At 36.3% G+C, this 22201-nt stretch overlaps 1 protein-coding gene across 13 annotated transcripts in view; it reads right to left on the bottom strand.

The window, feature by feature from the left end:
• PLEKHA5 (pleckstrin homology domain containing A5) overlaps positions 1-22201 on the bottom strand; it is a 261915-nt gene that overhangs the window by 22321 nt on the left and 217393 nt on the right. For 9 of the 13 annotated variants that reach the window (XM_040235282.1, XM_040235293.1, XM_040235288.1 and 6 more), the window contains 6 exons: positions 17918-17980; positions 16643-16723; positions 16358-16507; positions 4199-4300; positions 1275-1386; positions 329-375 (listed from right to left, as the gene is read on the bottom strand). In XM_040235282.1, the coding sequence (XP_040091216.1) occupies positions 329-375; positions 1275-1386; positions 4199-4300; positions 16358-16507; positions 16643-16723; positions 17918-17980 (555 nt within the window). Of the gene's footprint in view, positions 1-328; positions 376-1274; positions 1387-4198; positions 4301-16357; positions 16508-16642; positions 16724-17917; positions 17981-18503; positions 18540-22201 lie in introns of all 13 variants that reach the window. The other 4 variants (XM_040235281.1, XM_040235286.1, XM_040235280.1 and 1 more) reach the window with 1 other exon arrangement.

The raw sequence follows: 22201 nt of genomic DNA, 5'->3' as shown, positions 1-22201 counted from the left end.
ACACAGCCAACTTATCTATTAGTTATCTCATACACTTAAAAAAATACTCCAAACAATAATAAATAAATACTCAAATTACTTAGATTAGAAAAAGTATGACAATGTTAAAGTTCTAACATAGATACAAAGTGGTGATTCAAATTTTTTTGCATTAAAAAAAGGGAAGAAGATCACACTCGTTAAAAGCACCAAATACTGAACCAGTGAAATTTCAAGATTAAGACAATAACAGATATATTTAGAAAACATTTTTGTTATGAGTAAATTCTAATTCATGTTTTAATTATAAATTAAAATAATTATAGTTAGAGAAACAATCCAGACTTACCTCATTTTTGTACTTAACTGTTGAGAAAGGCTTTGATCCTATCATACCTATTAAAAAAAATGTAAACTATAACTACTTAATACTAAACATACCTTCTTAAATCTATAGAAAAAAAGGAACAATTCCATTTCAACAAAGGCTTTAGTTTCTAACCCCCCGTTTATTAATGTTTTCTGAATTTAAAACCCATTACACTGCTATACAGTAGAAATTAACACATAAAGCCACTATACTTCAATAAAATAAATTTAAAAACTCATTATCTTAAAAATACAACCTGAAATATCTAATTTAAACAACAGTACAGGCAAATGTGTTTTCTCAAATACAATTGGTTTAAGTATGATTTGATACAATCTTTTAGGGGGGCAATTTGGCTGTGCCTATCAAAACGAAAAATGTAAACTTATTTCTCATTTTCTAGAATCCATTAGTACTAGCATGTGTACACAGTAATGAACACAGTGATGTTCATTATATCAAAGAAAAACAAAAACAAACCTCAACCAACCCACCAACAACCTACTGGAAGCAACCTACTGAAAAAAATACACTGTTCATCAACTCTGAAATTTATAAATTACAGTTTACCTATAACAATGTATTTTTACACAGCTGTTACTATACTGGGTGTTAAGGAGAAAAAAGCATACTGATGAAAAACAGCACTTCCTATTGTGGGAGAAAAACTACTCAAACCAAAATATTGCGTGTGTTTATAATTACAGACACAAAACAAGGATGTATTTTTTCTGAGTGTGGCTGGGAGAACTTTTGCTTTCTATATTACATATAAACTTGGGTACTAATTCATTATTACAAAGTACCTGTTTCCTAATGCCAAAAATCCAGTAAAATAACAAGAGAAATCCCATTCTGCATGTCATTCCATTTCGATATAATAATATGGTCAATTAGTGCAGAATAAAAGACGAAACTAATCTACCTGTTTCCGAAGTGCCTCTCTGCTGCTTGTGCTTACTCAGTCCTTCCATGACATCCTGAATTCTCCAGAGTTCTTTCTGAATTTGTGCACGCTGAATTCCTGCTGATTCGGTCTATCCGTAAAAATGGGTAGACCACACATGAGGGCGGCGAGAGGGAGAGAAATCATGAGATACAGTTATAAATTCCACTAATTACATATCTAAAAAATGACAACCACAGTGGATTATGTTTGAGACTATTTAATATAATCTGTGTGTCCTTCTCAGTTTTGCAATGTCGATGATAAAAGAAAGAAAGCAGAGAAAGAAAAATTTAATATTTCAGATCTACATGGTACACTATTTCACATTTTTTCAATAAGCATCGTGTTGCATTATTTACAATCGGGAAGGAATACTGACTACATGGGACTAAAAACGGGGAACTTCCCCTAAACCAAAACCAACAAAACAACACAAAAACACAACAGAACAGAAACTCACCAACCTCAAATTAAACAAAATATTTTTAGGGGGAAAAAAAGGAAAGTATTTTAGCTTCCTCAGTTATAGAACACAGAGAAATGCCAAAAAAGAAAGGGCAATTTACAGAATATATTTTGAAGAGTTTTGACTGTTAGAGTTAAAAAGAATTTTCAGGACAAATTTTCAGTTTGCCATTTTATTATTGCCATTTTTATTCTAACCTAAAGTTGTATCTACTTCTTTTTACCTCTAATACCCCATTTCATGACCTTAGGCTAAATACTCTAATTGAAGCCAAAATAAGATAATATTGGTAAGATTCTAACATAACTCTATGACTCACTGATAAATAGTAAAACAATAAATATAATTTTTAGGACTGTAACTTTAAAAGAAATAGGTAATAAGTACGAAAATTGTCATGATTATGCTAGCCCTGAAATGTGAATACCAATAAAGACTTGTGAGAGGGAATATAAGCTATACAAATCAGACAGTTGCACATACAGAATATGTATTATTTTTGCAATAATTTAAAATAATACATATTTCTGTGTATCTGAAAGGTATTTAATGAAAACCTCATTTTTATTTTATTTTGCACTTCTCTGGTTACACTAACTTTTCAAACACCTGTTAGCAAACTGTGTTATTAAGTTTTCTATCAATTAAAACTATTCATGTTCTTTGTCTATTTTGCTAATGCATTTCTGTTTCTCCAAACCAAAATGAAAAAGTTTTCCGCAAATCTAGTTAAGTAACTTGCTGAATTTTTAGAGGTTCACGATACTTCTTCCTAGTATGTAGTTTTCCAAGTTTCCTATGTGGTTTTCATTGTTTAATCATGTATTTAACAAATAATTATATATGTTTTATATATAGTATGTTTTATTTGCCTGGTTCTATTCTAAGTGCTTAAAAAAAATCAACACATTTAAGCCATCATAATAACCCAACAGGGCTAGATACTAGTATTATTTTTATTTTAATGAGTGGAAACTGAGGCATATGTAACTGGCCTAAGGTTATACGTGCAATGCTACTTCTCATAAGATGTGCCTCCTAGTTTTTCATTTTTTAAAAAAATGTCTAACTACTTGTGATCTTTATTATACCTTAAAAATATAGAACCATTTTGTGATTTTCTTTTCTAGAAATTTGGTTGGAATAGAATTATGCTTATGGGAACAATTTTCATCGTGATAAGGTTAAATCAGGTCATTGACAACACAGTATAACTATTAATACCTCTCCATTTATTCAGGTCTTCTCTCACGTCCTAAACTAATTAAATATTCATGTGCTCAGTCGTGGCCAGCTCTTTGCGACCCCATGGACTACAGTTTGCTGGGCTCCTCTGTCCACAGAATTTTACAGGCAAGAACACTGGAGTGGGTTGCCGTTTCCTTCTAAATTTTCGTGATGAACCTTTTTTATTAGGTTAATCAGGACTGCAAACTGCTTTGGTTCACAGCTTCTTTTTTATGGCCTATGACCTAAAAATTAACTTTATACTCTTACTCTTAAGGGGTTATTAAAAATCCCAAGTACCAAACATTTTTTGGCAGAGTGTATATACTTGTAACATCTAAAGTCTTTAATATCTGGCCTTTTACAGATAAAGTTTGCTGATCCCTTGGTTATATTTTAGATATTTACCATTTTTTAAATATTGCATTTAGTAACTTCAGTGTACAAAACGGAAGTCACAACCACACACGGCTACTTAAATTTAGATAATTAAAAATTCCTAGCAACACTGCAAATGCCCAACAACTACACTAGCAACACTGAAGGGCCTAAAAACTACATGTGGTTTAGTGATTCTATTTTGGATAGCATGCATAGAAGACAGGTGACTTTCTATGTCAACCTTACCATCTATTTATTATACTGAATTGTTTAGTCCACTGGGATTCCAATGCAAATGATTAAATTTACATAGGGTCACAAGTATGAAGTGCCTTTATTATTTTTTCAAACATATATAATCTCCATTCCCCAGGGTAATATTTTAAGACAGCTATTATTGTCAGTTTACAGACAAGAAAACAAACACCTGGACCTTGGCTCCCTATCTACCTATACACAAAATTAGATTCTTTATGCCAAAAGTTGCCACATCTTCCCCTATTCTAATTAATATAGCAGTCAAGATAATGGGCTAAAACAGTTTAATGAAAGAGAGGGATTTAAAATAGAATAGATAAAATAATTTGATACTTCAGTGGCACCCTGGGGCTCACTATGTCCTCGACAGGATAAAGAACTTTTAAACAATGAGGGCTGGGCTATTTCGTGACACAGTAAGGTTCCTATCATTGCAAGTATTGAAATCCAGATGTTAGGTAGCTAATTATTCAACAAATGCTGAAGCTGTGAGTGAATCCAACAAGATGGATTGCACAGTACCAGTCAAAGCCAGTTAGAACAAAGTAAACTTATCATAATTCTGTACCTGAACTTCACCGAGGCGATCTAGCTGCTCTTGCATCTGGTTCCTGGTAACAGTTACGTCGTACTCTAACTTATCATATTCTCTCCACGCTCGTTCCAGTTCCTAAAATCAAAGGGCTTTAATTACTTTCACGGAGAAAATGTGCTGGTGTGTTATCACTCTTGTAATCAATAATGGGCAAAGTACAACATGTTATAACTCATTTCCCTATTTTTCCTCTCATTTAGCTCAATTTAAGAAGAATGCTGAGCAACTGAATTATTTATTATTGTGCTGCTGTATTCAAATTTCACTTAAAAAAATCAAAAACAAACAAAAATAACCCCCAAACAACTCAAACAAACACACTTTATATTATTTATTCATTCATGACGTCAAAATACTCAGCTGATTGTAGGATCTAAAGAGGTTTATTTGGAGAAAATATATTATTTTATTCATGATAATACATTAATTTTTTCTTGAAGCATAAGTAAAATATTTTATCTGTCATGATTAACATTTGTCCAGAAATAAAAACACTAAATAGGCTGTATTTTTAGCATGTCAGATTTTCAATAACACTGGAAGCTTGACATGAATTTACTTAGAATAAATATACAGTCATGTAATGATTTCCTTTTCTTGGGCTCCAAAATCAATGCAAATGGTGACTGCAGCCACAAAATTAAAAGACACTTGCTCCTTGGAAGAGAAGCTATGACAAACCTACATAGCATCCTGAAAAGCAGAGACATCACTTTGCCGACAAAGGTCCATATAGTCAAAGCTATGTGATGGCTTTTCCAGTACTCATGTATTGATATGACAGGGGACCATAATGTAGGCTGAGCACCAAAGAATTGACGCTTTTCGAACTGTAGTGCTGGAGAAGACTGTTTAGAGTCCTTTGGACTGCAAGGAGATCAAACCAATCAATCCTAAAGGAAAAGTGAAGTCGTCATCGTGGCCGACTCTTTGTGACCCCATGGACTGTAGCCCACCAGGCTCCTCGTCCATGGATTCTCCAGGCAAGAATACTGCAGTGGGTTGTCATTTCCTTCTCCAGGGGATCTTCCCAACCCTGGGAAGCAGATGTTTTAACCTCTGAGCCACCAGGGAAGCCCCAATCCTAAAGGAAATCAACCATGAATATTCATTGGAACGACTGAAGCTGAAGCTGCTATACTTCAGCTACCTGATGCAAAGAGCTAATTCACTGGAAACGACCCAGATGCTGGGAAAGATTGAAGGCAGGAGGAGAAAGGGTCGACAGAGGATGAGATGGTTGGATGGCATCACCGACTTGACGGCCATAAGTCTGAGCAAACTCTGGGAGATAGTGAAGGTCAGAGATGCCTGGTGTGCAGCAGTCCATAGGTCACAGAGAGTTGGACACAACTTAGGAACTGAACAACAACAAATGAACCTAGTTCAGCTAATTAATATAGTGAATCCTGCTTGTAGAGACTTGACAGAGGTACTACCCACCTACACTTTTCTTCTTTGGGGAAAAGAAAACTATCCCTAAACCTCAAATTAGAGAGAAAACTTTCATACTTAATCCTTAACCACATGTCATCTATTTAATACAGAATAATTCTACAAGTGTTCACAATACATTGTCAGGGAGGATAAAATGAGGGTAACAGACTCATCATCCTAAAAGATGATGCTGTGAAAGTACAGTTCAATTCAGTTCAGTTGCTCAGTCGTATCCAACTCTGCGACCCCATGAACCACAGCATGCCAGGCCTCTCTGTCCATCAACAACTCCTGGAGTTCACCCAAACTCATGTCCATTCAGTCAGTGATGCCATCCAACCATCTCATCCTCTGTTGTCCCCTTCTCCCACGCTCAATCTTTCGCAGCATCAGGGTCTCTTCAAATGAGTCAGCTCTTCGCATCAGGTGTCCAAAGTATTGGAGTTTCAGCTTCAACATCAGTCCTTCCAATGAACACCCAGGACTGATCTCCTTTAGGATGACTTGGTGGGATCTCCCTGCAGTCCAAGGGACTCTCAAGAGTTTTTTCCAACACCACAGTTCAAAAGCATCAATTCTTCAGTGCTCAGCTTTCATTATAATCCAACTCTCACATCCATACATGACCACTGGAAAAGCCATAGTGTTGACTAGACGGACCTTTGTTGACAAAGTAATGTCTCTGGTTTTGAATATGCTGTCTAGGTTGGTCATAACTTTCCTTCCAAGGAGTAAGCATCTTTTCATTCCATGGCTGCAATCACCATCTGCAGTGATTTTGGAGCCTAAAAAAATAAAGTCAGGCACTGTTTCCACTGTTTCCCCATCTATTTGCCATGAAGTGATGGGACCGGATGCCATGATATGAACAAAGCTAGTGGAGGTGATGGAATTCCAGTTGAGTTATTTCAAATCCTAAAAGATACTGCTGTGAAAGTGCTGTCAGCAAATTTAGAAAACTCAGCAGTGGCCACAGGACTGGAAATGGTCAGTTTTCATTGCAATCCCAAAGAAAGGCAACGCCAAAGAATGCTTAAACTACCTCACAATTGCACTCATCTCACACACTAGCAAAGTAATGCTCAAAATTCTCCAAGCCAGGCTTCAGCAATACATGAACCGTGAATTTACAGATGTTCACGCTGGTTTTAGAAAAGGCAGAGGAACCAGAGACCAAATTGCCAACATCCGATAGATCATTGAAAAAGCAAGAAAGTTCCAGAAAAACATCTATTTCTGCTTTACTGACTATGCCAAAGCCTTTGACTGTGTGGATCACAACTGTGGAAAATTCTGAAAGAGACTGGAATACCAGACCACCTGACTTGCCTCTTGAGAAACCTATATACAGGTCAGGAAGCAACAGTTAGAACTGGACATGGAACAACAGACTGGTTCCAAATAGGAAGAGGAGTATGTCAAGGTTGTATATTGTCATCTTTATTTAACTTCTATGCAGAGTACATCATGAGCAATGCTGGGCTGGATGAAGCACAAGCTGGAATCAAGATTGCCGGGAGAAACAGCAATAACTTCAGATATGCAGATGACACCACCCTTATGGCAGAAAGTGAAGAAGAACTAAAGAACCTCTTGATGAAAGTGAAAAGAGGAGAGTGAAAAAGTTGGCTTAAAGCTCAACATTCAGAAAACGAAGATCATGGCATCTGGTCTCATCACTTCATGGCAAATAGATGAAGAAACAGTGGCAGACTTTATTGTTTTGGGCTCCAGAATCACTGTAGATGGTGACTGCAGCCATGAAATGAAAAGATGCTTACTCCTTGGAAGGAAAGTTATGACCAACCTAGACAGCATATTCAAAAGCAGAGACATTACTTTGTCAACAAAGGTCCGTCTAGTCAAGGCTATGGTTTTTTCAGTGGTCATGTATGGATGTGAGAGTTGGACTGTGAAGAAAGCTGAGCACTGAAGAATTGATGCTTTTGAACTATGGTTTTGGAGAAGACTCTTGAGAGTCCCTTGGACTGCAAGGAGATCCAACCAGTCCATCCTAAAGGAGATCAGTCTGGGGTGTTCACTGGAAGGACTGATGTTGAAGCCGAAACTCCAATACTTTAGCCACCTGATGTGAAGAGCTGACTCACTGGAAGAGACCCTGATGCTGGGAAAGGTTGAGGGCAGGAGGAGAAGGGGACAACAGAGGATGAGATGGTTGGATGGCATCTCTGACTCAATGGACACGTGTTTGGGTAACCTCCGGGAGTTTGTGATGGACAGGGAGGCCTGGCGTGCTGCAGTCCATGGGGCTGCAAAGAGTCAGACACAACTAAGCGACTGAACAGACTCAGTGGCAGTCTAACAATGTAAGGAGATGGCATTGCCAGGCAGACAATGTAAGGAGATGGCATTGCCAGGCAGACAATGTAAGGAGATGGCATTGCCAGGCAGACACAGAACTTTTTTGTAGAAAAGTTCAGAGGGAGACCAAAGCTGCTGCATGTGTGCTCAGACGCTCAGTTGTGTCTGACTCTGCAACCCCGTGAACTCTAATCCACCAGGCTCCTCTGCTTATGGGATTCTCCAGGCAAGAATACCGGGATGGGTTGCCATTTACTCCTTCAGGGGATCTTCCTGACCCAGTCATTGATTTCGCATGTCCTGTGTCTCCTGCATCGGCAGGCAGATTCTTTACCACTGAGCCACCTTGGAAGCCCAAAGCTGCTACAGAGGCAACTAAATCCGAGAACATTTTAGGGTGGTGGGGAATTCTTGTCCTTCACGTAAAAAATAGAGATCTACAGGCAGCCTACTTTACTCATATTCTAGGGGTGAGGTAACACAATATAGTTTGAATTTCCCTAACCTGGAGCGTCCTGCCATTGCACTGTACCAGCGCCGTTATCCTGCTGTACCTGTTTCTGCCTTTCCCTCTGGGCTCCTCCAGCATGATTACATGTGAGTAGTAACACAAGTCAATGGGAAGCAGCCAGCAACAGGGCAGCACTGGCCCCATACCAGTCTTCCCAACACCTGGCCAAGCGTTTCATTAAAGAGTTTAGTGGCTTATCCAAGTACAAGGTTAAAATCTTTAAATGTGACATTAGCATTTTTTGTCAAGAAGATAATATCTAGGTACACTAAGGCAATTAAAAGGGGTGATGAGTTGCACATATACAATTATCTTAAAATCACAGGCACAGGTCAGGAAACACAGCAGTGCTTTCAATAAAGACCTGGACTTTTCAAGCCATATAGTTAAGAGGATGAGATAAATCCTGTGATTTAGAACCACATGGATGAACCTTATAATGTTAAGAGAAGCCAAATAGTATATCCTATATGGTTCTACTTTAATAAAGTCCAAGATAGGCAAACCTAATATATAGTTGAAAAGTCAGGTAGTCACTGTTTTGGAGGAGGAGGCAGTCATGGAGAAGAAAGCATCCCATTAAAATGCAATGCCTTGATAAGGATGTTGGCCATGTCTGTGCGGTTAATCTGTGTATTTTCTGAAAATGTTCTACTCTAACAAAGGTTTAAAAACAAAGCGCACGTGCCTATGTGGACTTGCTGCAAGGATGGCAGAAAACTTTTTAAAATTTGACTCAGTCTAAGTTTATGGCATGCAGCAAGTAAATTTTAATAGTGTTTACTTCTTTATAGTCTATACTGAGATAAGATTTGGCTACTGTAGGGGGGAAAAAAACCCCAATCTTTAAGTAGGTCTGCAACATTCAGAGGCAATGAAACCCCAGACTACCAACAAGAGATGAAAGAGAATTTTAATATGTAACTACAGAGCCACAGCAGCAACATATTGTGAGCTTTATTAAGAAGGGATTAAGACTGATGATTCATTTCCAAGTTTTTAATATAAGAACTTTCGTTTCCTTGTCCAGAACCAATGGCAATTTATAACAAAGTCTATCCATGGGGATAGTTATACAATATGATACACACGAACAGCTGACTCATTAAGCTGGGAAAGACAGGGCAAGAGAAGAAGGAGGCGACAGAGGATGAGATGCTTGGATGGTATCACTGACACAAAGGACATGAGTTTGAGGAAACTCTGGGAGACAGTGAAGGACAGGGAAGCCTGGCATGCTTCAGTTCATGGGGTTGCAACAGGTTGGACATGACTTAGCAACTGAACAACAAAAAAATTAGCTTCTTAAGCTCCAACAACTCTTCATGTTTAAATATTACAGATTAACGTCCACAACTACACCTTGGAAAATTAAAATACTGCAGTACTTAAATATGGCTTCCCTGGTAGCTCGGCAATCCACCTGCAATGCAGGAGTTGTGGGTTCAATCCCTGGGTTAGGAAGATCCTCTGTAGAAGGAAATGGCACATGGAAGGAAAATCCCATGGACAGATGGGCCTGACAGGCTACAGTCCATGGGGTTGCAAGAGAGTCGGACCTGACTCAGTGACTAAACAGCAAACGACAATTTAAATTTACCATTATGTTTCAGTGATTAGGCACAAAAAATATTAATTTTGGCTATTACTACCCAATGATAACAATTCTGTCAACTGGGTATCAGAACTAGTTGATTTTTGAGATTAATCAAAATAAAGTTAATGTAATTTCAGTTTTACCTTCAGGATGTAGAGATTTGTTGGCATAGATATTAACAATGTGTTTAGAATTTGAATAATTTTTTTAAAAATAATATTTTAAATGATTTTATACTTGCCTTAGTATATAACTCCATCAGAGATAAAAATCACTACTTACTAAACACATATCTTATTATACTATCTAATAATAACTAGTATATTGGCTTTTTTAAACCTAAAAAGATGTTACAAGAGACAAATTCAAACTATATAAAGTGAGGTTCAACTAAATCAGGTAGCTACCTTAATTTTAAATATCTAGTTTATGATAACAATTAGTCATTTTACTTTTTTGGCTACTTATAATCTTTAACTTACTGGCTAGTTACAATCATCAACTCATATATTTAGTTTCTCCTCTAATCTTCTCTTTGAAACAAAATAATATTCTATCTCAAAGAAAATGGTTATTTTTTATTGTACAAATTGAAGATATAATGATTTTTTCTAATAATAAAAGTAGAACAGAACACAAGAAAAGATCTAATACGCTCCCCCTTTGTTAGCAGTTAATCCTCCTCAGATATGTACAAGGGAAATTTCCAAATATAAACAAATGTAGCCAACAAGCACCCAAATGCAAAAGTTATCAATACATGATCAATTTGGTTTCATCTATAGAATCCATTTTCCATCCCCATGGGATCATTCCAAAGCAAGTACCAGAGATTATATTGTTTCATTTTATAAACACCTCAGAAAAGAAACAAAAATGAAAAAGATAACAGGCAAATTCTAATGAATTTTAATAGCTAATATGCTTCCCTGTTGGCTCAGATGGTAAAGAATCCGCCTGCAATGCGGGAGACCTGGGTTCAAGCCCTGGGTTGGGAAGATCCCCTGGAGAAGGGAATGGTTATCCACTCCAGTATCCTTGCCTGGAAAATCCCTTGGACAGAGGAGCCTGAAGGGCTACATACAGTCCACGGGTTCTCAGAGTTAGACACAACTGAGCGATTGAGCACACACATGTTTTACTTTAAAAAAATATTTTAAAAGTTATTTTATTTATTTTTAGCTGTGCTGGGTCTTCATGGCTGTGCGGCTTTCTCCAGTTTCGGCCAGCAGGGGCTACTCAATAGTTGTGGTGCTTGGGCTTCTCACTGTCCTGGTTTCTCTTGCTGCAGAGCACAGGCTCTAGAGCAAGGGCTCAGAGCTCTGGAATCTTCCCAGACCAGGGATTGAACCTGTGTCCCCTGCATTGGCAGGCATATTCTTAACCACTGGACCACCAGGGAAGTCCTAAAAAATATTTTAAACTGTAACAATTTCCTTGTCTATTCCTTTGCTACTTATTTGTTGAAGAGAATGGGTCACTTGTTCTATAGAATTTCTCCCATGTTAGATTCTGTTAACTGAATTCCTGTGGTATTAGCTTGTGCTTCTGTTTTCTATGTTTCCTATAAACTCGTAGTTCGATGCTGAGGTTTGCTGAGATTCAGACTTGATTTTGATTCCCCCAACCTCACGAGTGTTGCTGGGTACTTTCCATTGCAGCATTTCAGGAGGTTTATCACCCCTGGCTGCCTCTGTTTCTAGGATGTTGTATTACAATCATGAAACAACCAGTGTGTTTAAAAATCATCATGAAATCTTACAAAGTGTATTTCATGACAATCCATGTATGTCAACAGATCTGTTAAAAAAATCACATTTTGCTATAACTATAATTCTCAGCAGCTCTGTGTGATATGGAGAATGAGAAGATGAAGATTTCAAGGGCACGCTTCTCTTCAAGGTGGGTTATCTGTCCTCTTCCCCAGCCCGTTAAACTTTATCCTTCTAAAGTCTCCATTGACTTAAGTCCCTGCCATGCAGAATCTGGTCTAGAACATAAATTTAAAGTTACTGGAAGTCTATACAAAATGCTCCTTCACTGTAACTCTGGGCAATCTCTATGTTTCATTTTTCCATTTTTAACACAGTAGTAATAGTACCCCTGTGAAAGGGTTCTTAAATGGCTCAACTATGTGTGAAAACACTTACAATGGAATCTGGCACCCAATAAACTGCTCCAGAAATATTCACAATGTTTACTACTATTCATATATTGGTCCTACTCGGCAGTGGATAAATGCATAAGCCATCTACTAGCAAGATTCAGGATGACTGGGGGGCTTTATAGTTCTTTTCTTTAAATTCCAACTTTATTTTTATTTACTTGCTCATGTATTATTGGTGCCAAAACCCAGGATTGAACCATGGAATTCTGACTGTAAATGTTTGATTAAGAGAATCTAGATTTGATTCCATGTTCCAGAAAATACAAATTATCTAACTACCAAGAGTAAAGTGGAGTAGAAAATACAGAAGTCCAAGAATAAAAAAATCCTAGGGACTTCCCTGGTGACCCAGTGGTTTAGATTTCACCTTCCACTGTAGGGGATGTGGGTTCGATCCCTGGTCAGGAAGCTAAGATCCCACATGCCTCAAGGCAAAAAAATCCAAACATAAAACAGAAGCAGTAATGTAACAAATTCAATAAATACTTTTAAAATGGTCCACATTGAAAAAAACAATCTTAAAAGTCCTAGATTTAGGTGTTGATCTGTTTTTAACTGGTTATGTCACTTCGGAAGTCATTTAACCTCCATGAACCTGAGTTGCTTCTTCATCTGTGCAGTGGAGGTAACGAGAATGAAAATAACATGGAGATAATTATTACATCTATTTTGCATAGTATCTGCTTAAGGATCAAACTGGATAATATATGTACATAACACAGAAATACAAATCTATTTTGCTACCATTACTGGCTGAACCCTGAATTCTCATCTAAGGTACGTGAAGAACATTTGCTTTACCTGGCTCCTTGGGTTGTCAGAAAGAAGAAAGGCAACACTGCTGAGTGAATAAAGCATGAGAAGATTTCTCTTACAATCAGAGATAAAGCCTAAATGTAAACTTCCTGAAAAAGGTGACTTAGCCCTCTGCCCACCTGATTTCAAGGCACTGTGGTCAACTCCGAGTGTGCCGCTGTTCATGGTCAATCAACTGGGGCACTTTGGAAATGCCGGTGAATTAAGGACCCCTGGGCAACTGCGACCGAGGAGTGAGAGACAGCCCCCCAGCCTCCCCACCTCTCAGTGGGAAATCTAGAAATATTTGGCTCATTTCCTCAGAGGGTCCCTACGAGTCCACAGTGGCGACCAACTCAGCAGTGAACCTCCGCTGGCTCTTCTCCCAGCCACTCCCCACACCCCGCCCCGTCTCATTCTCCACACTTCGTCCATCACTTTTGTTTCCTGGAAACAGCTCCCAGGTCCTCATCCCCGGCTCTGCTTTCAGAAAAAACCCAAACTAAGACAGCGACATGCTGACAATTTTCAAGGGATAACTGACTGTTACTATAATCCTTCCCACTAATTAGGCTTAGGTCAAAAAAGGAGAATAAAATTTAACAAAAAAATTAAAAACAAAGAAAAAAAGAAGCAGAGGCCAGGAGAGCACACAAAGACATCATGTGCTTTAAATTTAAAGCACGCTCATGCATGAGTATGTGTGTGTATGTGTTTGTGTGTTGGATAGGATTTAGAGAGAAGAGACACTGCATCAAGAATTAAATACATAGGCAACACTGCTTTACATGTTTAGCATGTATTAAATCTTGGTTTTAATACCTCAGTGGCCAACCAGGTGAGAAGATCAAAGCTTTGCTCTAACATCATACCTTATATCTTTTATATCTCAGGACCTGGATTGGAACCAATGCCCCCAAATCAACTGTTAAAGAATCAGAGAAATCCTTTGGGATTCTTTTGGATAATTTAAGTATTGTCAACATCCAGTGAGTTCCAACCATCTGTAGCCCTAAGCTACAAATATGAATATGTTTACTTAAAGGCACAGATAACATAGTTTGTAGTCTATGCATTAAGACCTGTCTTAGAAGAACATATTAAGGGTTTATAAATGACCAGTGAATAATGCTGAAGGCGAAGGAAAAAAAAAATCCCAGCAAAGTGATCATATGCAGTAACAACCAGAAAGTGAGATACTCAAAAATGATAATTTCTTTGAACGTATCTGATAAACTTCCATCAGGACTGGAGGTATCTTGGGAGAGAGCCTACAGATGAGATTTAGGTTACAAAATCTATTTGGTAAGGGAAGAAATAATAGTTCAATTAAACACTATACATCTCTAAAACTTTTTATCACAGACACCAAATTGTGAAATAGTTTCCAACTTAATTTTGATTTGACTCAGATTGTCATACAAATTCCAAGCTTTTCATTAACTTGGCACTGACAGCTTAACCCCTCTTTCCCTTCCTTATCTCATATTTCCCACCTTTGATTCCAGCCAGCTACTCAGTTCTGTTTCTTGCTTCTCCAAATATGCCCATCACATTCTCATCTGTCAGCTATAATTCAGAGCGTTTTGTCCTATATGGGCTGCCCTTCACTTCACCTTTCTTCCAAATCCTACCCATCACTGATGCACTAAATGACTACTTCCTTGTAGATAACATTTCTTTATGATGATATTATACAAAGCTATGTAGACCTAAGGCTTCAGGGTTATGGCTAGAAGACCTGGAGTTGACCTCTAGGTGGCACTGCATTCAATTGGCTTTGTAACGCCGGGTAAGTCATTCAGTTCATTCATCACAGTTTTTAAATTTGGCTGCAGTGGGTCTTAGTTGTGTCATGCAGGATCTTTCGTTGTGGTGCAGGCTCACTTGCCCCGCGGAATGCGGGGTCTTAGTTCCTTGATCAGGGATTGAACCCACATCCCCTGCATTGCTCTGGACCAACAGTAAGTCCCCGATTTATCACATTTTTAATGCACATCCTATATTGCTGAATGCTAGAGTTACAAAGGTGAATAAGATATGGTTCTGATTTCAAGGAGATCACCACTGCAAGGATATTAAATTCTTAAAATATCTATATATGCCAGTGTATAATTAAGAAACTCAGATGAGATAATGGAAGTATCAGTATTTTTGTTTGCTTGTTTTAAAGAATGGTAAAACGCTTCAGTTGTGTCTGACTCTGTGTGACTCTATGGATCTTAGCCCACCAAGCTCCTCTCTTGATGGGATTCTCCAGGCAAGAATATTGGAGTGGGTTGCCATTTCCTACTCCAGGGAGGGAATCTTTCCAACCCAGGGATCAAATCTGTATCTCCTGCACTGACAGGCAGGAATAATAGGTATATAAAATATAAAGTACTTAAGAGTCACAAAAACCAAGTTATGATTTATATAAAACCATGGTATATTCCTTTAAAAGTAGTTTGTGTTTGGAAAGTGAATTTAGTGTTTAGAATGGATGCCATGTTGAGAGTCTGGTAGCTTCCCAGCTGGGAAAAACCTCTCTTCGTTAAGTTATACTGTCTGAGGACTTTCTTCAAAGGTAGCTGCTCCCTAAACAGCCCACGGAAGGTACACACAAGGGTGTGTTTGCAGTTTTCTGTAACAGATGGCTTTTTTCCCTTTCAAAGGGCTGCCTGGGCAGGTGCTCTTACTGTGTTTAGAAATGAGTACGTCATAGGATCTAAAGCAGACTCTTTAAACTCATAAAACACTCAATTTATAAACTCTTAAGTAAGACTTTTAGATTTGGTAATCCCAGGAGACTCTTTATTATAAAGTAACTGGACTATGGGTTAAAGGTTCTGCTAATTATATTTCTTACTCAAAACTATCATCTAACCTTAGATCACACTGCAGCTGTAAAATGGTAATGCTGGCGGCTTCTTAAAAGCATTTCTCGGGAGCCTTTAATTGAAACGGCTGGTTCAATGAATCCAATTATCACCTTCCAAAAATTATTCTAACATGACATTTATTTTCCTAACAGCAACAATTTTAATGTTATAAAGAACTTTTCATCTTCATAATATATAAACAGGTGTGTTGACATTCCCTGTAAAACTATTTCACAAAGAACACAAGGTCCACTAATTAAAAAAACAAAGACCACCCTTTATTTTTGTTAGTCTTAATTAAGAGCAACAAATTAAAATTTTGTACTAATAAAGAAAAATCCTACAGAAAGCCCAATTAAAATGATATAAATTAAATAGAAAAAAAAAAAAAAACACTGCATACCATTCTGCTGTTTACTAGGAAGGAAACTCTGCTACTTACTGCAGTGGCTCGAGAGAGTTCACGGCATGTGCTGAGCAGTCCGTTTTGTAAATCGTCCCTCTGAAGCACCACGGTCTGAATGGCTGCTGGGTTATCTGCATTCATTTCTATCTCTTGGCTGGCTGACAGCAAAGCTTGCTCAAGCGTGTACTATTATAATAAAAAAATGATTACACTTAATGTTCTGCATCATCGAATTAATTCTTTTCTACTTCAGTTATCAGTGTCCTGATAATCATCATATAAAGTAATATCAGTTGTAGATAATAAACATAATTGTCCTACTTTCTCCTTGTGGAGCTGCTGAAGTTTCTCCTCCAGAGCGTGTACCACTTTATCTTGCTCACACAGTCGGCTTAGCTTGGCCTACGTTACAGAGAAGATGTCTTTTGTTAGCAGTTTTTAATTTTTCCTGTAATTGGATTTAGGCATAACAAAAAAAACCCTCACATTTAAAACAGCCAAGGAATAGCTAATCAGCTCAATCTTCATTTCAATCAATAAAATAAAAATTAAAATATAGAATACAGAGATAGGATGCTTTAAAAAATGCATATAAAGTAAAAAAGCATTTTCCACCATACTATTTAACTTACACAATTCAAAATACTCTTAGTAACCAGGCAGTCTCCTATGACTTCAGCAAATCATTTTAATGGGGTTAAGATATTTTCTCTACAAACTGCTGGAGAGTTTAAGTAACTTATGCAATCCTTAATTAAAACACAGACTGGATTCTCTTTTTATATTTTTTAAATTATGCTTTTACGTTCTTCAGAAAAAATCGCTTCTAACTATAATAATACAAGTAAAAACATTATAATGGAGAAAAATAACTTTCAACAATTTTAATGTTTTAAATCCTTGATGATACCTCAATTTTTTAATTATAAAAACACAAGAGAGCACTTTAATAAGACTTTGGTCCTGCAATAAACCAGTTCATCACATATCTGAAAATAAAAACCCAGAACAAACAGTAAATATATCCCAAGTGTTACTGCATAATGACACAAGAAAGCAAGAAATTTGAGATTCTTTCCTTGTCATTTATCTATTAAAGTAACCACCTTATCTTTGTTAGACAACACAACTCAAGCCACATCAGATGGGATGCATTGAAATGAGAAGGAGGTACAGCTCAGTGGAATAAAACCAGCAGAAATGAGGGAAGAATGAGATATAAATAAGGACGTTACTGATGTAAAACATGATTAACAGCAATAACAAACGGATCCAGTGACAGAATTTCTAGAGGTTGACACTTTCTCCAGATGACAAAGTTTTACTTTGTCTCTAATCCTTCATAATTTTATATCAGAAATACTCTTCACTTTCATTTAAATATTCTAAATTTGTTCAGCTGCTAACTATGGGGGTGGGGTGGGAAGAGGACAAGTCAGGGAGTGAGGATTTAATTGAATCTAAGTGCAAAAGAAGAAAACGTTATTTATTTGATGTCATTTTGGAGGGCGGAACAGAAAGAGGAAATCTTTTTTGTCACGCTTATTTCCAGGGTTTTGGCAGAGCATTGATAATACATTGCATGCTAATACTTACATCGATATCTACTTCTTCGGGTCTGTATTTGTATAATGTGCCTCTGCATTCATCCTGTGACAGCTATAAGGGAAAATGTCACACAGCAACTTTAAAAATGATTAAAAATATACATTTACTTAGTCTATAGTTAATAGTTTAATTTATATAACAACAACAGAAATGGGATTTTTAATGATTCTATACTTTTAAAAAGTTTAATTCAAACACAGATCATTACAAAAATAGAAAATTATTGAACATCAATACAATCAATATGCAAGATACGTAAGAATGATGTTAACTTCAGCTTGTCAGACAAAATAAGAAGCTGGTCAAATAAAATTATGCAGCACCTTATGTTTTCCATTTGCGAGACACACATTATTTTAATGAAAAAAATTGACAAATACAATCAGAGCAGCTGTATTGAATCAAATCTCGACTCAGGCATTATTTCAGCAGTCAAAAACCGTGCTTTCAACGGTATACACATAACCACACAACTGTGTATGTGTACATTCAGATGCCAACACATCTTTGTACAATTTCATTAACAAAACCTAAACACATTGTATACATATACGTAATAGATAAACACACATACACAGTATAGACTTATCTTGTTCCTCTGTCTTAAGAACTAAAAGAATGGAGGAAAAGGATGGGTTTAATTGAAAAGAGGAAAAGCACTCAGAATCTCTTAAAACTGAAAGTCTACAGTATAAATATGGACGGCCAAATTTCATAAAAAGTATGGATGTGTTCATTGACACCGTTTGTTTTATTATATTGTAATGAATTTCTACTCATTGTATTCAAACATCCTATTTTCAGCTTCTTCCAAATATCTTTTGGTCAAGCCAATCCTTATTTCTGACTGTGCTAACTAAGATTTCAATAAGCCATTCCAGTCAGCTATACCATAGATTATATCATAGTGCCTCTGCAGGCAAAACTGACTGACTGCCGTCTACGGGGTTGCACAGAGTCGGACACGACTGAAGTGACTTAGCAGTGGCAGCAGCAGACAGTGCAAGAAAAACATAGCAGGAAAATGTGATTGGGGCTCAATGCATGTTCACAAAGTGGTATACTTTTTCTCAAAATGGGGACAGGAGTAATGTATCCCAACTACATTCTAGATTGGAAAATTAAATTTCACTACAAATGCGTAAGAATATAAAAGTTACAACTATATATGCCTTCTCTGTAAAAAACTGCTTAACAAGTATATCTCAAGAAGGCAATATTTAAACAATAGATAACTTTAAATGGATCTAGGAATGTGGAAATCAGAAGATTAGAAAAGGTTATAAGCATTCCAAACATACAATAATCAATCCTGGTTTCCATGTTTCACTTCAAGACATTGCTTTCACATACCTCATGCAAATGATTCTGTGACTACTTAAGGGGTATGCACAGTGATTATTAAACCATAGAACTTTCATAGAAAAGAACATCACATGAAAAATGAATTGAATGACAAAAGTCAGAATATTTATGCACTATTTTAAAATAAAGGCCACTGAATATGTCTTGAAAAGTGTCGACTGTCATTCTAAATAAAAGCACCTAGATCCAAGAAGAGTTTATACTTCTATCTAAAGAAAGTAGTGAAAAATAAGTTTTAAAATGCTTTCATCCATGACAAAAAAAAGTCAGAAACGCCAAAATCAGTATTTCTCATTTATAAAAAATAAAAGATGTAAAGCCTTTAGCTGCTAAATGTCTACAAAGACTTTGCTTATTTAATATTTAAAGTTAAACGCCAAACAGCTTTACTAAACCATGGAATGTATAATTTGGGCATAAATAGTGCTATATCTAGATTAAAATGTGATTTGCATCTTATATCCCAAGTCAAAAGAGAAAAAGCCAAGTATTTAAAAAATGAAAACTCAGTAATTTATAACAAATATTTTGGATAATGGTATAACATTTTTATTTAGGGAATCACACTGCATTTTCATATGAGTTGGCAAATTATAAAAAGGAAAGATGTATATTGTGTACTTATAATTTTAGAATGCTATTTCCTGAAAACCATAAAAATAATATTACACACAAATTAGATTTATTTTGTTGTACCTGTATTTTTGGTACCAATGAAGAAGATTTATCTAAACCTTTTATCAACTTATTCAATAAAGATAACTGCACATCAACCAATAAAATCTTAAAATAATTAATCTTCCAATATGCATTTCTTTTGCCTGTCAGAAGAAAAGAAAAGCATAAGAAAACAAGATGGTTCTTTAAACAATTAACTTTTTTTAAACTGGAGTACAGTAGATTAACTAAAAAATTAACTTTTAAGCATGGTCCATTTCCTATTACTGATTTTAATTACTGAAGATTTTTTTTAAGAAAAGATGAATTTATTTATTAAAAAATTTTTTTAATTTGAAAAAAAAAAAAAATTTTTTTTTAATTTGGCCACACCACAAAGCTTGAGGGATCTTAGTTTCCCAACCAGGGGCTAAAACTGAGTCATGGCAGTGAAACTGCCGAGTCCTAACCACTGGACCACCATGGAATTCTAGAATATAATTTATTTTTAAAAATTTCCATCTAGAATCAAAGAAGTTTACTATTTTGTTCTCCATATCAAAATCCTAGTAGTAAGAAACATTAATTTCATGAATACTCTGATTAACTCAAGTTCTACATGAAATAATGTTTCATGGCAATATTTTTTATCATTTTTCAAATCTTTAGCAAGAAAGTTCTGAGTTTGAATACCGTTGTTTGAGGTATCTCTGCAACACTAGAAAAGTTAAGTGACAGGGGGTTACTTAAGTAATTAATTCAGTTTGAGAAGCATATTATACAGACTTTACTGATTATATAAGGATATGCATTATATTTAGAAATTCAGAACTTTTTCATAGTATAGTATCATAATCTTTTAAAAACTGGTTTGGCATTAAGTTCAAACAAAATCACTTTTGCCAATTAAAACTGAACCTTCTACAGTATCCCTTTTATGTGAAATATATATATGCATATATATATATCTTTTAAATCATATGAATATATACATAAAAGACAAAAACAGATCCAAGGGGAAATATTTTGATAAAATTAGACATGTCCTACAAAAACTCAAAAATGCTCTTAGGGCTATGCATGCATATTTGCTAATCAACCTGTATCTTTTAAAACAATTATCATGTGATTAATTTCACTGATATTAATTATGCTATAAAAATTCTAGCACAAATTGTACTTGTGAAAGGAGATAGAATGATTAATAGAACCAGAGGAATTTTTAAACTTGATGCTCACTTAACATTTGCTTTGATTCGGTTTTAGGTTCTTTTTATTTGACTAATTTTAAGAAAATTACTGGGACTTCCCTAGTGATCCAGTGGTTAAGACTCCATGCTTCCACTGTAGGGGGTATGGATTCAATCCCATGTCAGGGAACTAAGATCTTGCATACTGAATGGTGACCCCAAAAATTAAAAAAAAAATACTGCTTAGGTAATTTCTCAGGTGTCCTCTTTCTTTTAGGAAAATGGAACACAGAGGGTCTCCTGAGGGAAAACCCGAAATGGCTATGACTCAGAATAACTGGTCATAAAACAGTTATGCTATGTTATGTTATATCATGTGCCAACTCTTGTGACACTGCAGAGTGTAGCTCGCAAGGCTCCTCTGTCCATGGGATTGGCCACGCAATACTAGAGTGGGTTCCCATTTCCTTCTCTAGGGGATCTTCCTGACCCAGGGATTGAACCTGAGTCTCTCGGGTCTCCTGCACTGACACGTGGATTCTTTACCTCTGTGCCACCTGGGAAGCCCGCACTGCCACTTCATTTTCAGCTAAATTTCAGGAACCTATCGAGACAGCATTGCAACGCAATCCCAGAAAAGCAAACCATCATGTGTACAACAAAAATTTTCATAAAGATTTTCTTTCAATAATAACACTAGAAGGAAAACCTGGAGAAAAACAAGATGTAATTTCAATTCATAGAAGTCTATATAGACAGAGTTTAGAAATGTGTCTGTCACTTTTATCTACCAATGATGTTCTGCCAATAATCAATCACTTTACTACTGGCTAGTTAAAGAAAAGAACTTTAGAATTAACCAAAGTTAATTCTAGAAACTAAAAAATCCCTAGATTGGACAGCACTGATAGTCAATATTGATTACCTGGCTGCCCATATCTCAAACTCAGGCATGGCTGCTGCTCTTAGATCTTCAGATCTTCCTGTTCTGTGCAATTTCAGGTGTGTTTTTCTTTTTTCTTTCAAGAATCAGTATGTGGAAATATGTGTATATAAATCT

Source organism: Oryx dammah, unplaced genomic scaffold (assembly GCF_014754425.2).
Source record: "Oryx dammah isolate SB20612 unplaced genomic scaffold, SCBI_Odam_1.1 HiC_scaffold_29, whole genome shotgun sequence".
In the NCBI taxonomy this organism is placed as follows: Eukaryota; Metazoa; Chordata; class Mammalia; order Artiodactyla; family Bovidae; genus Oryx; species Oryx dammah.
The sequence above is the reverse complement of the archived record's forward strand: the minus strand, read 5'-3'. Positions and strand labels throughout refer to the sequence as shown.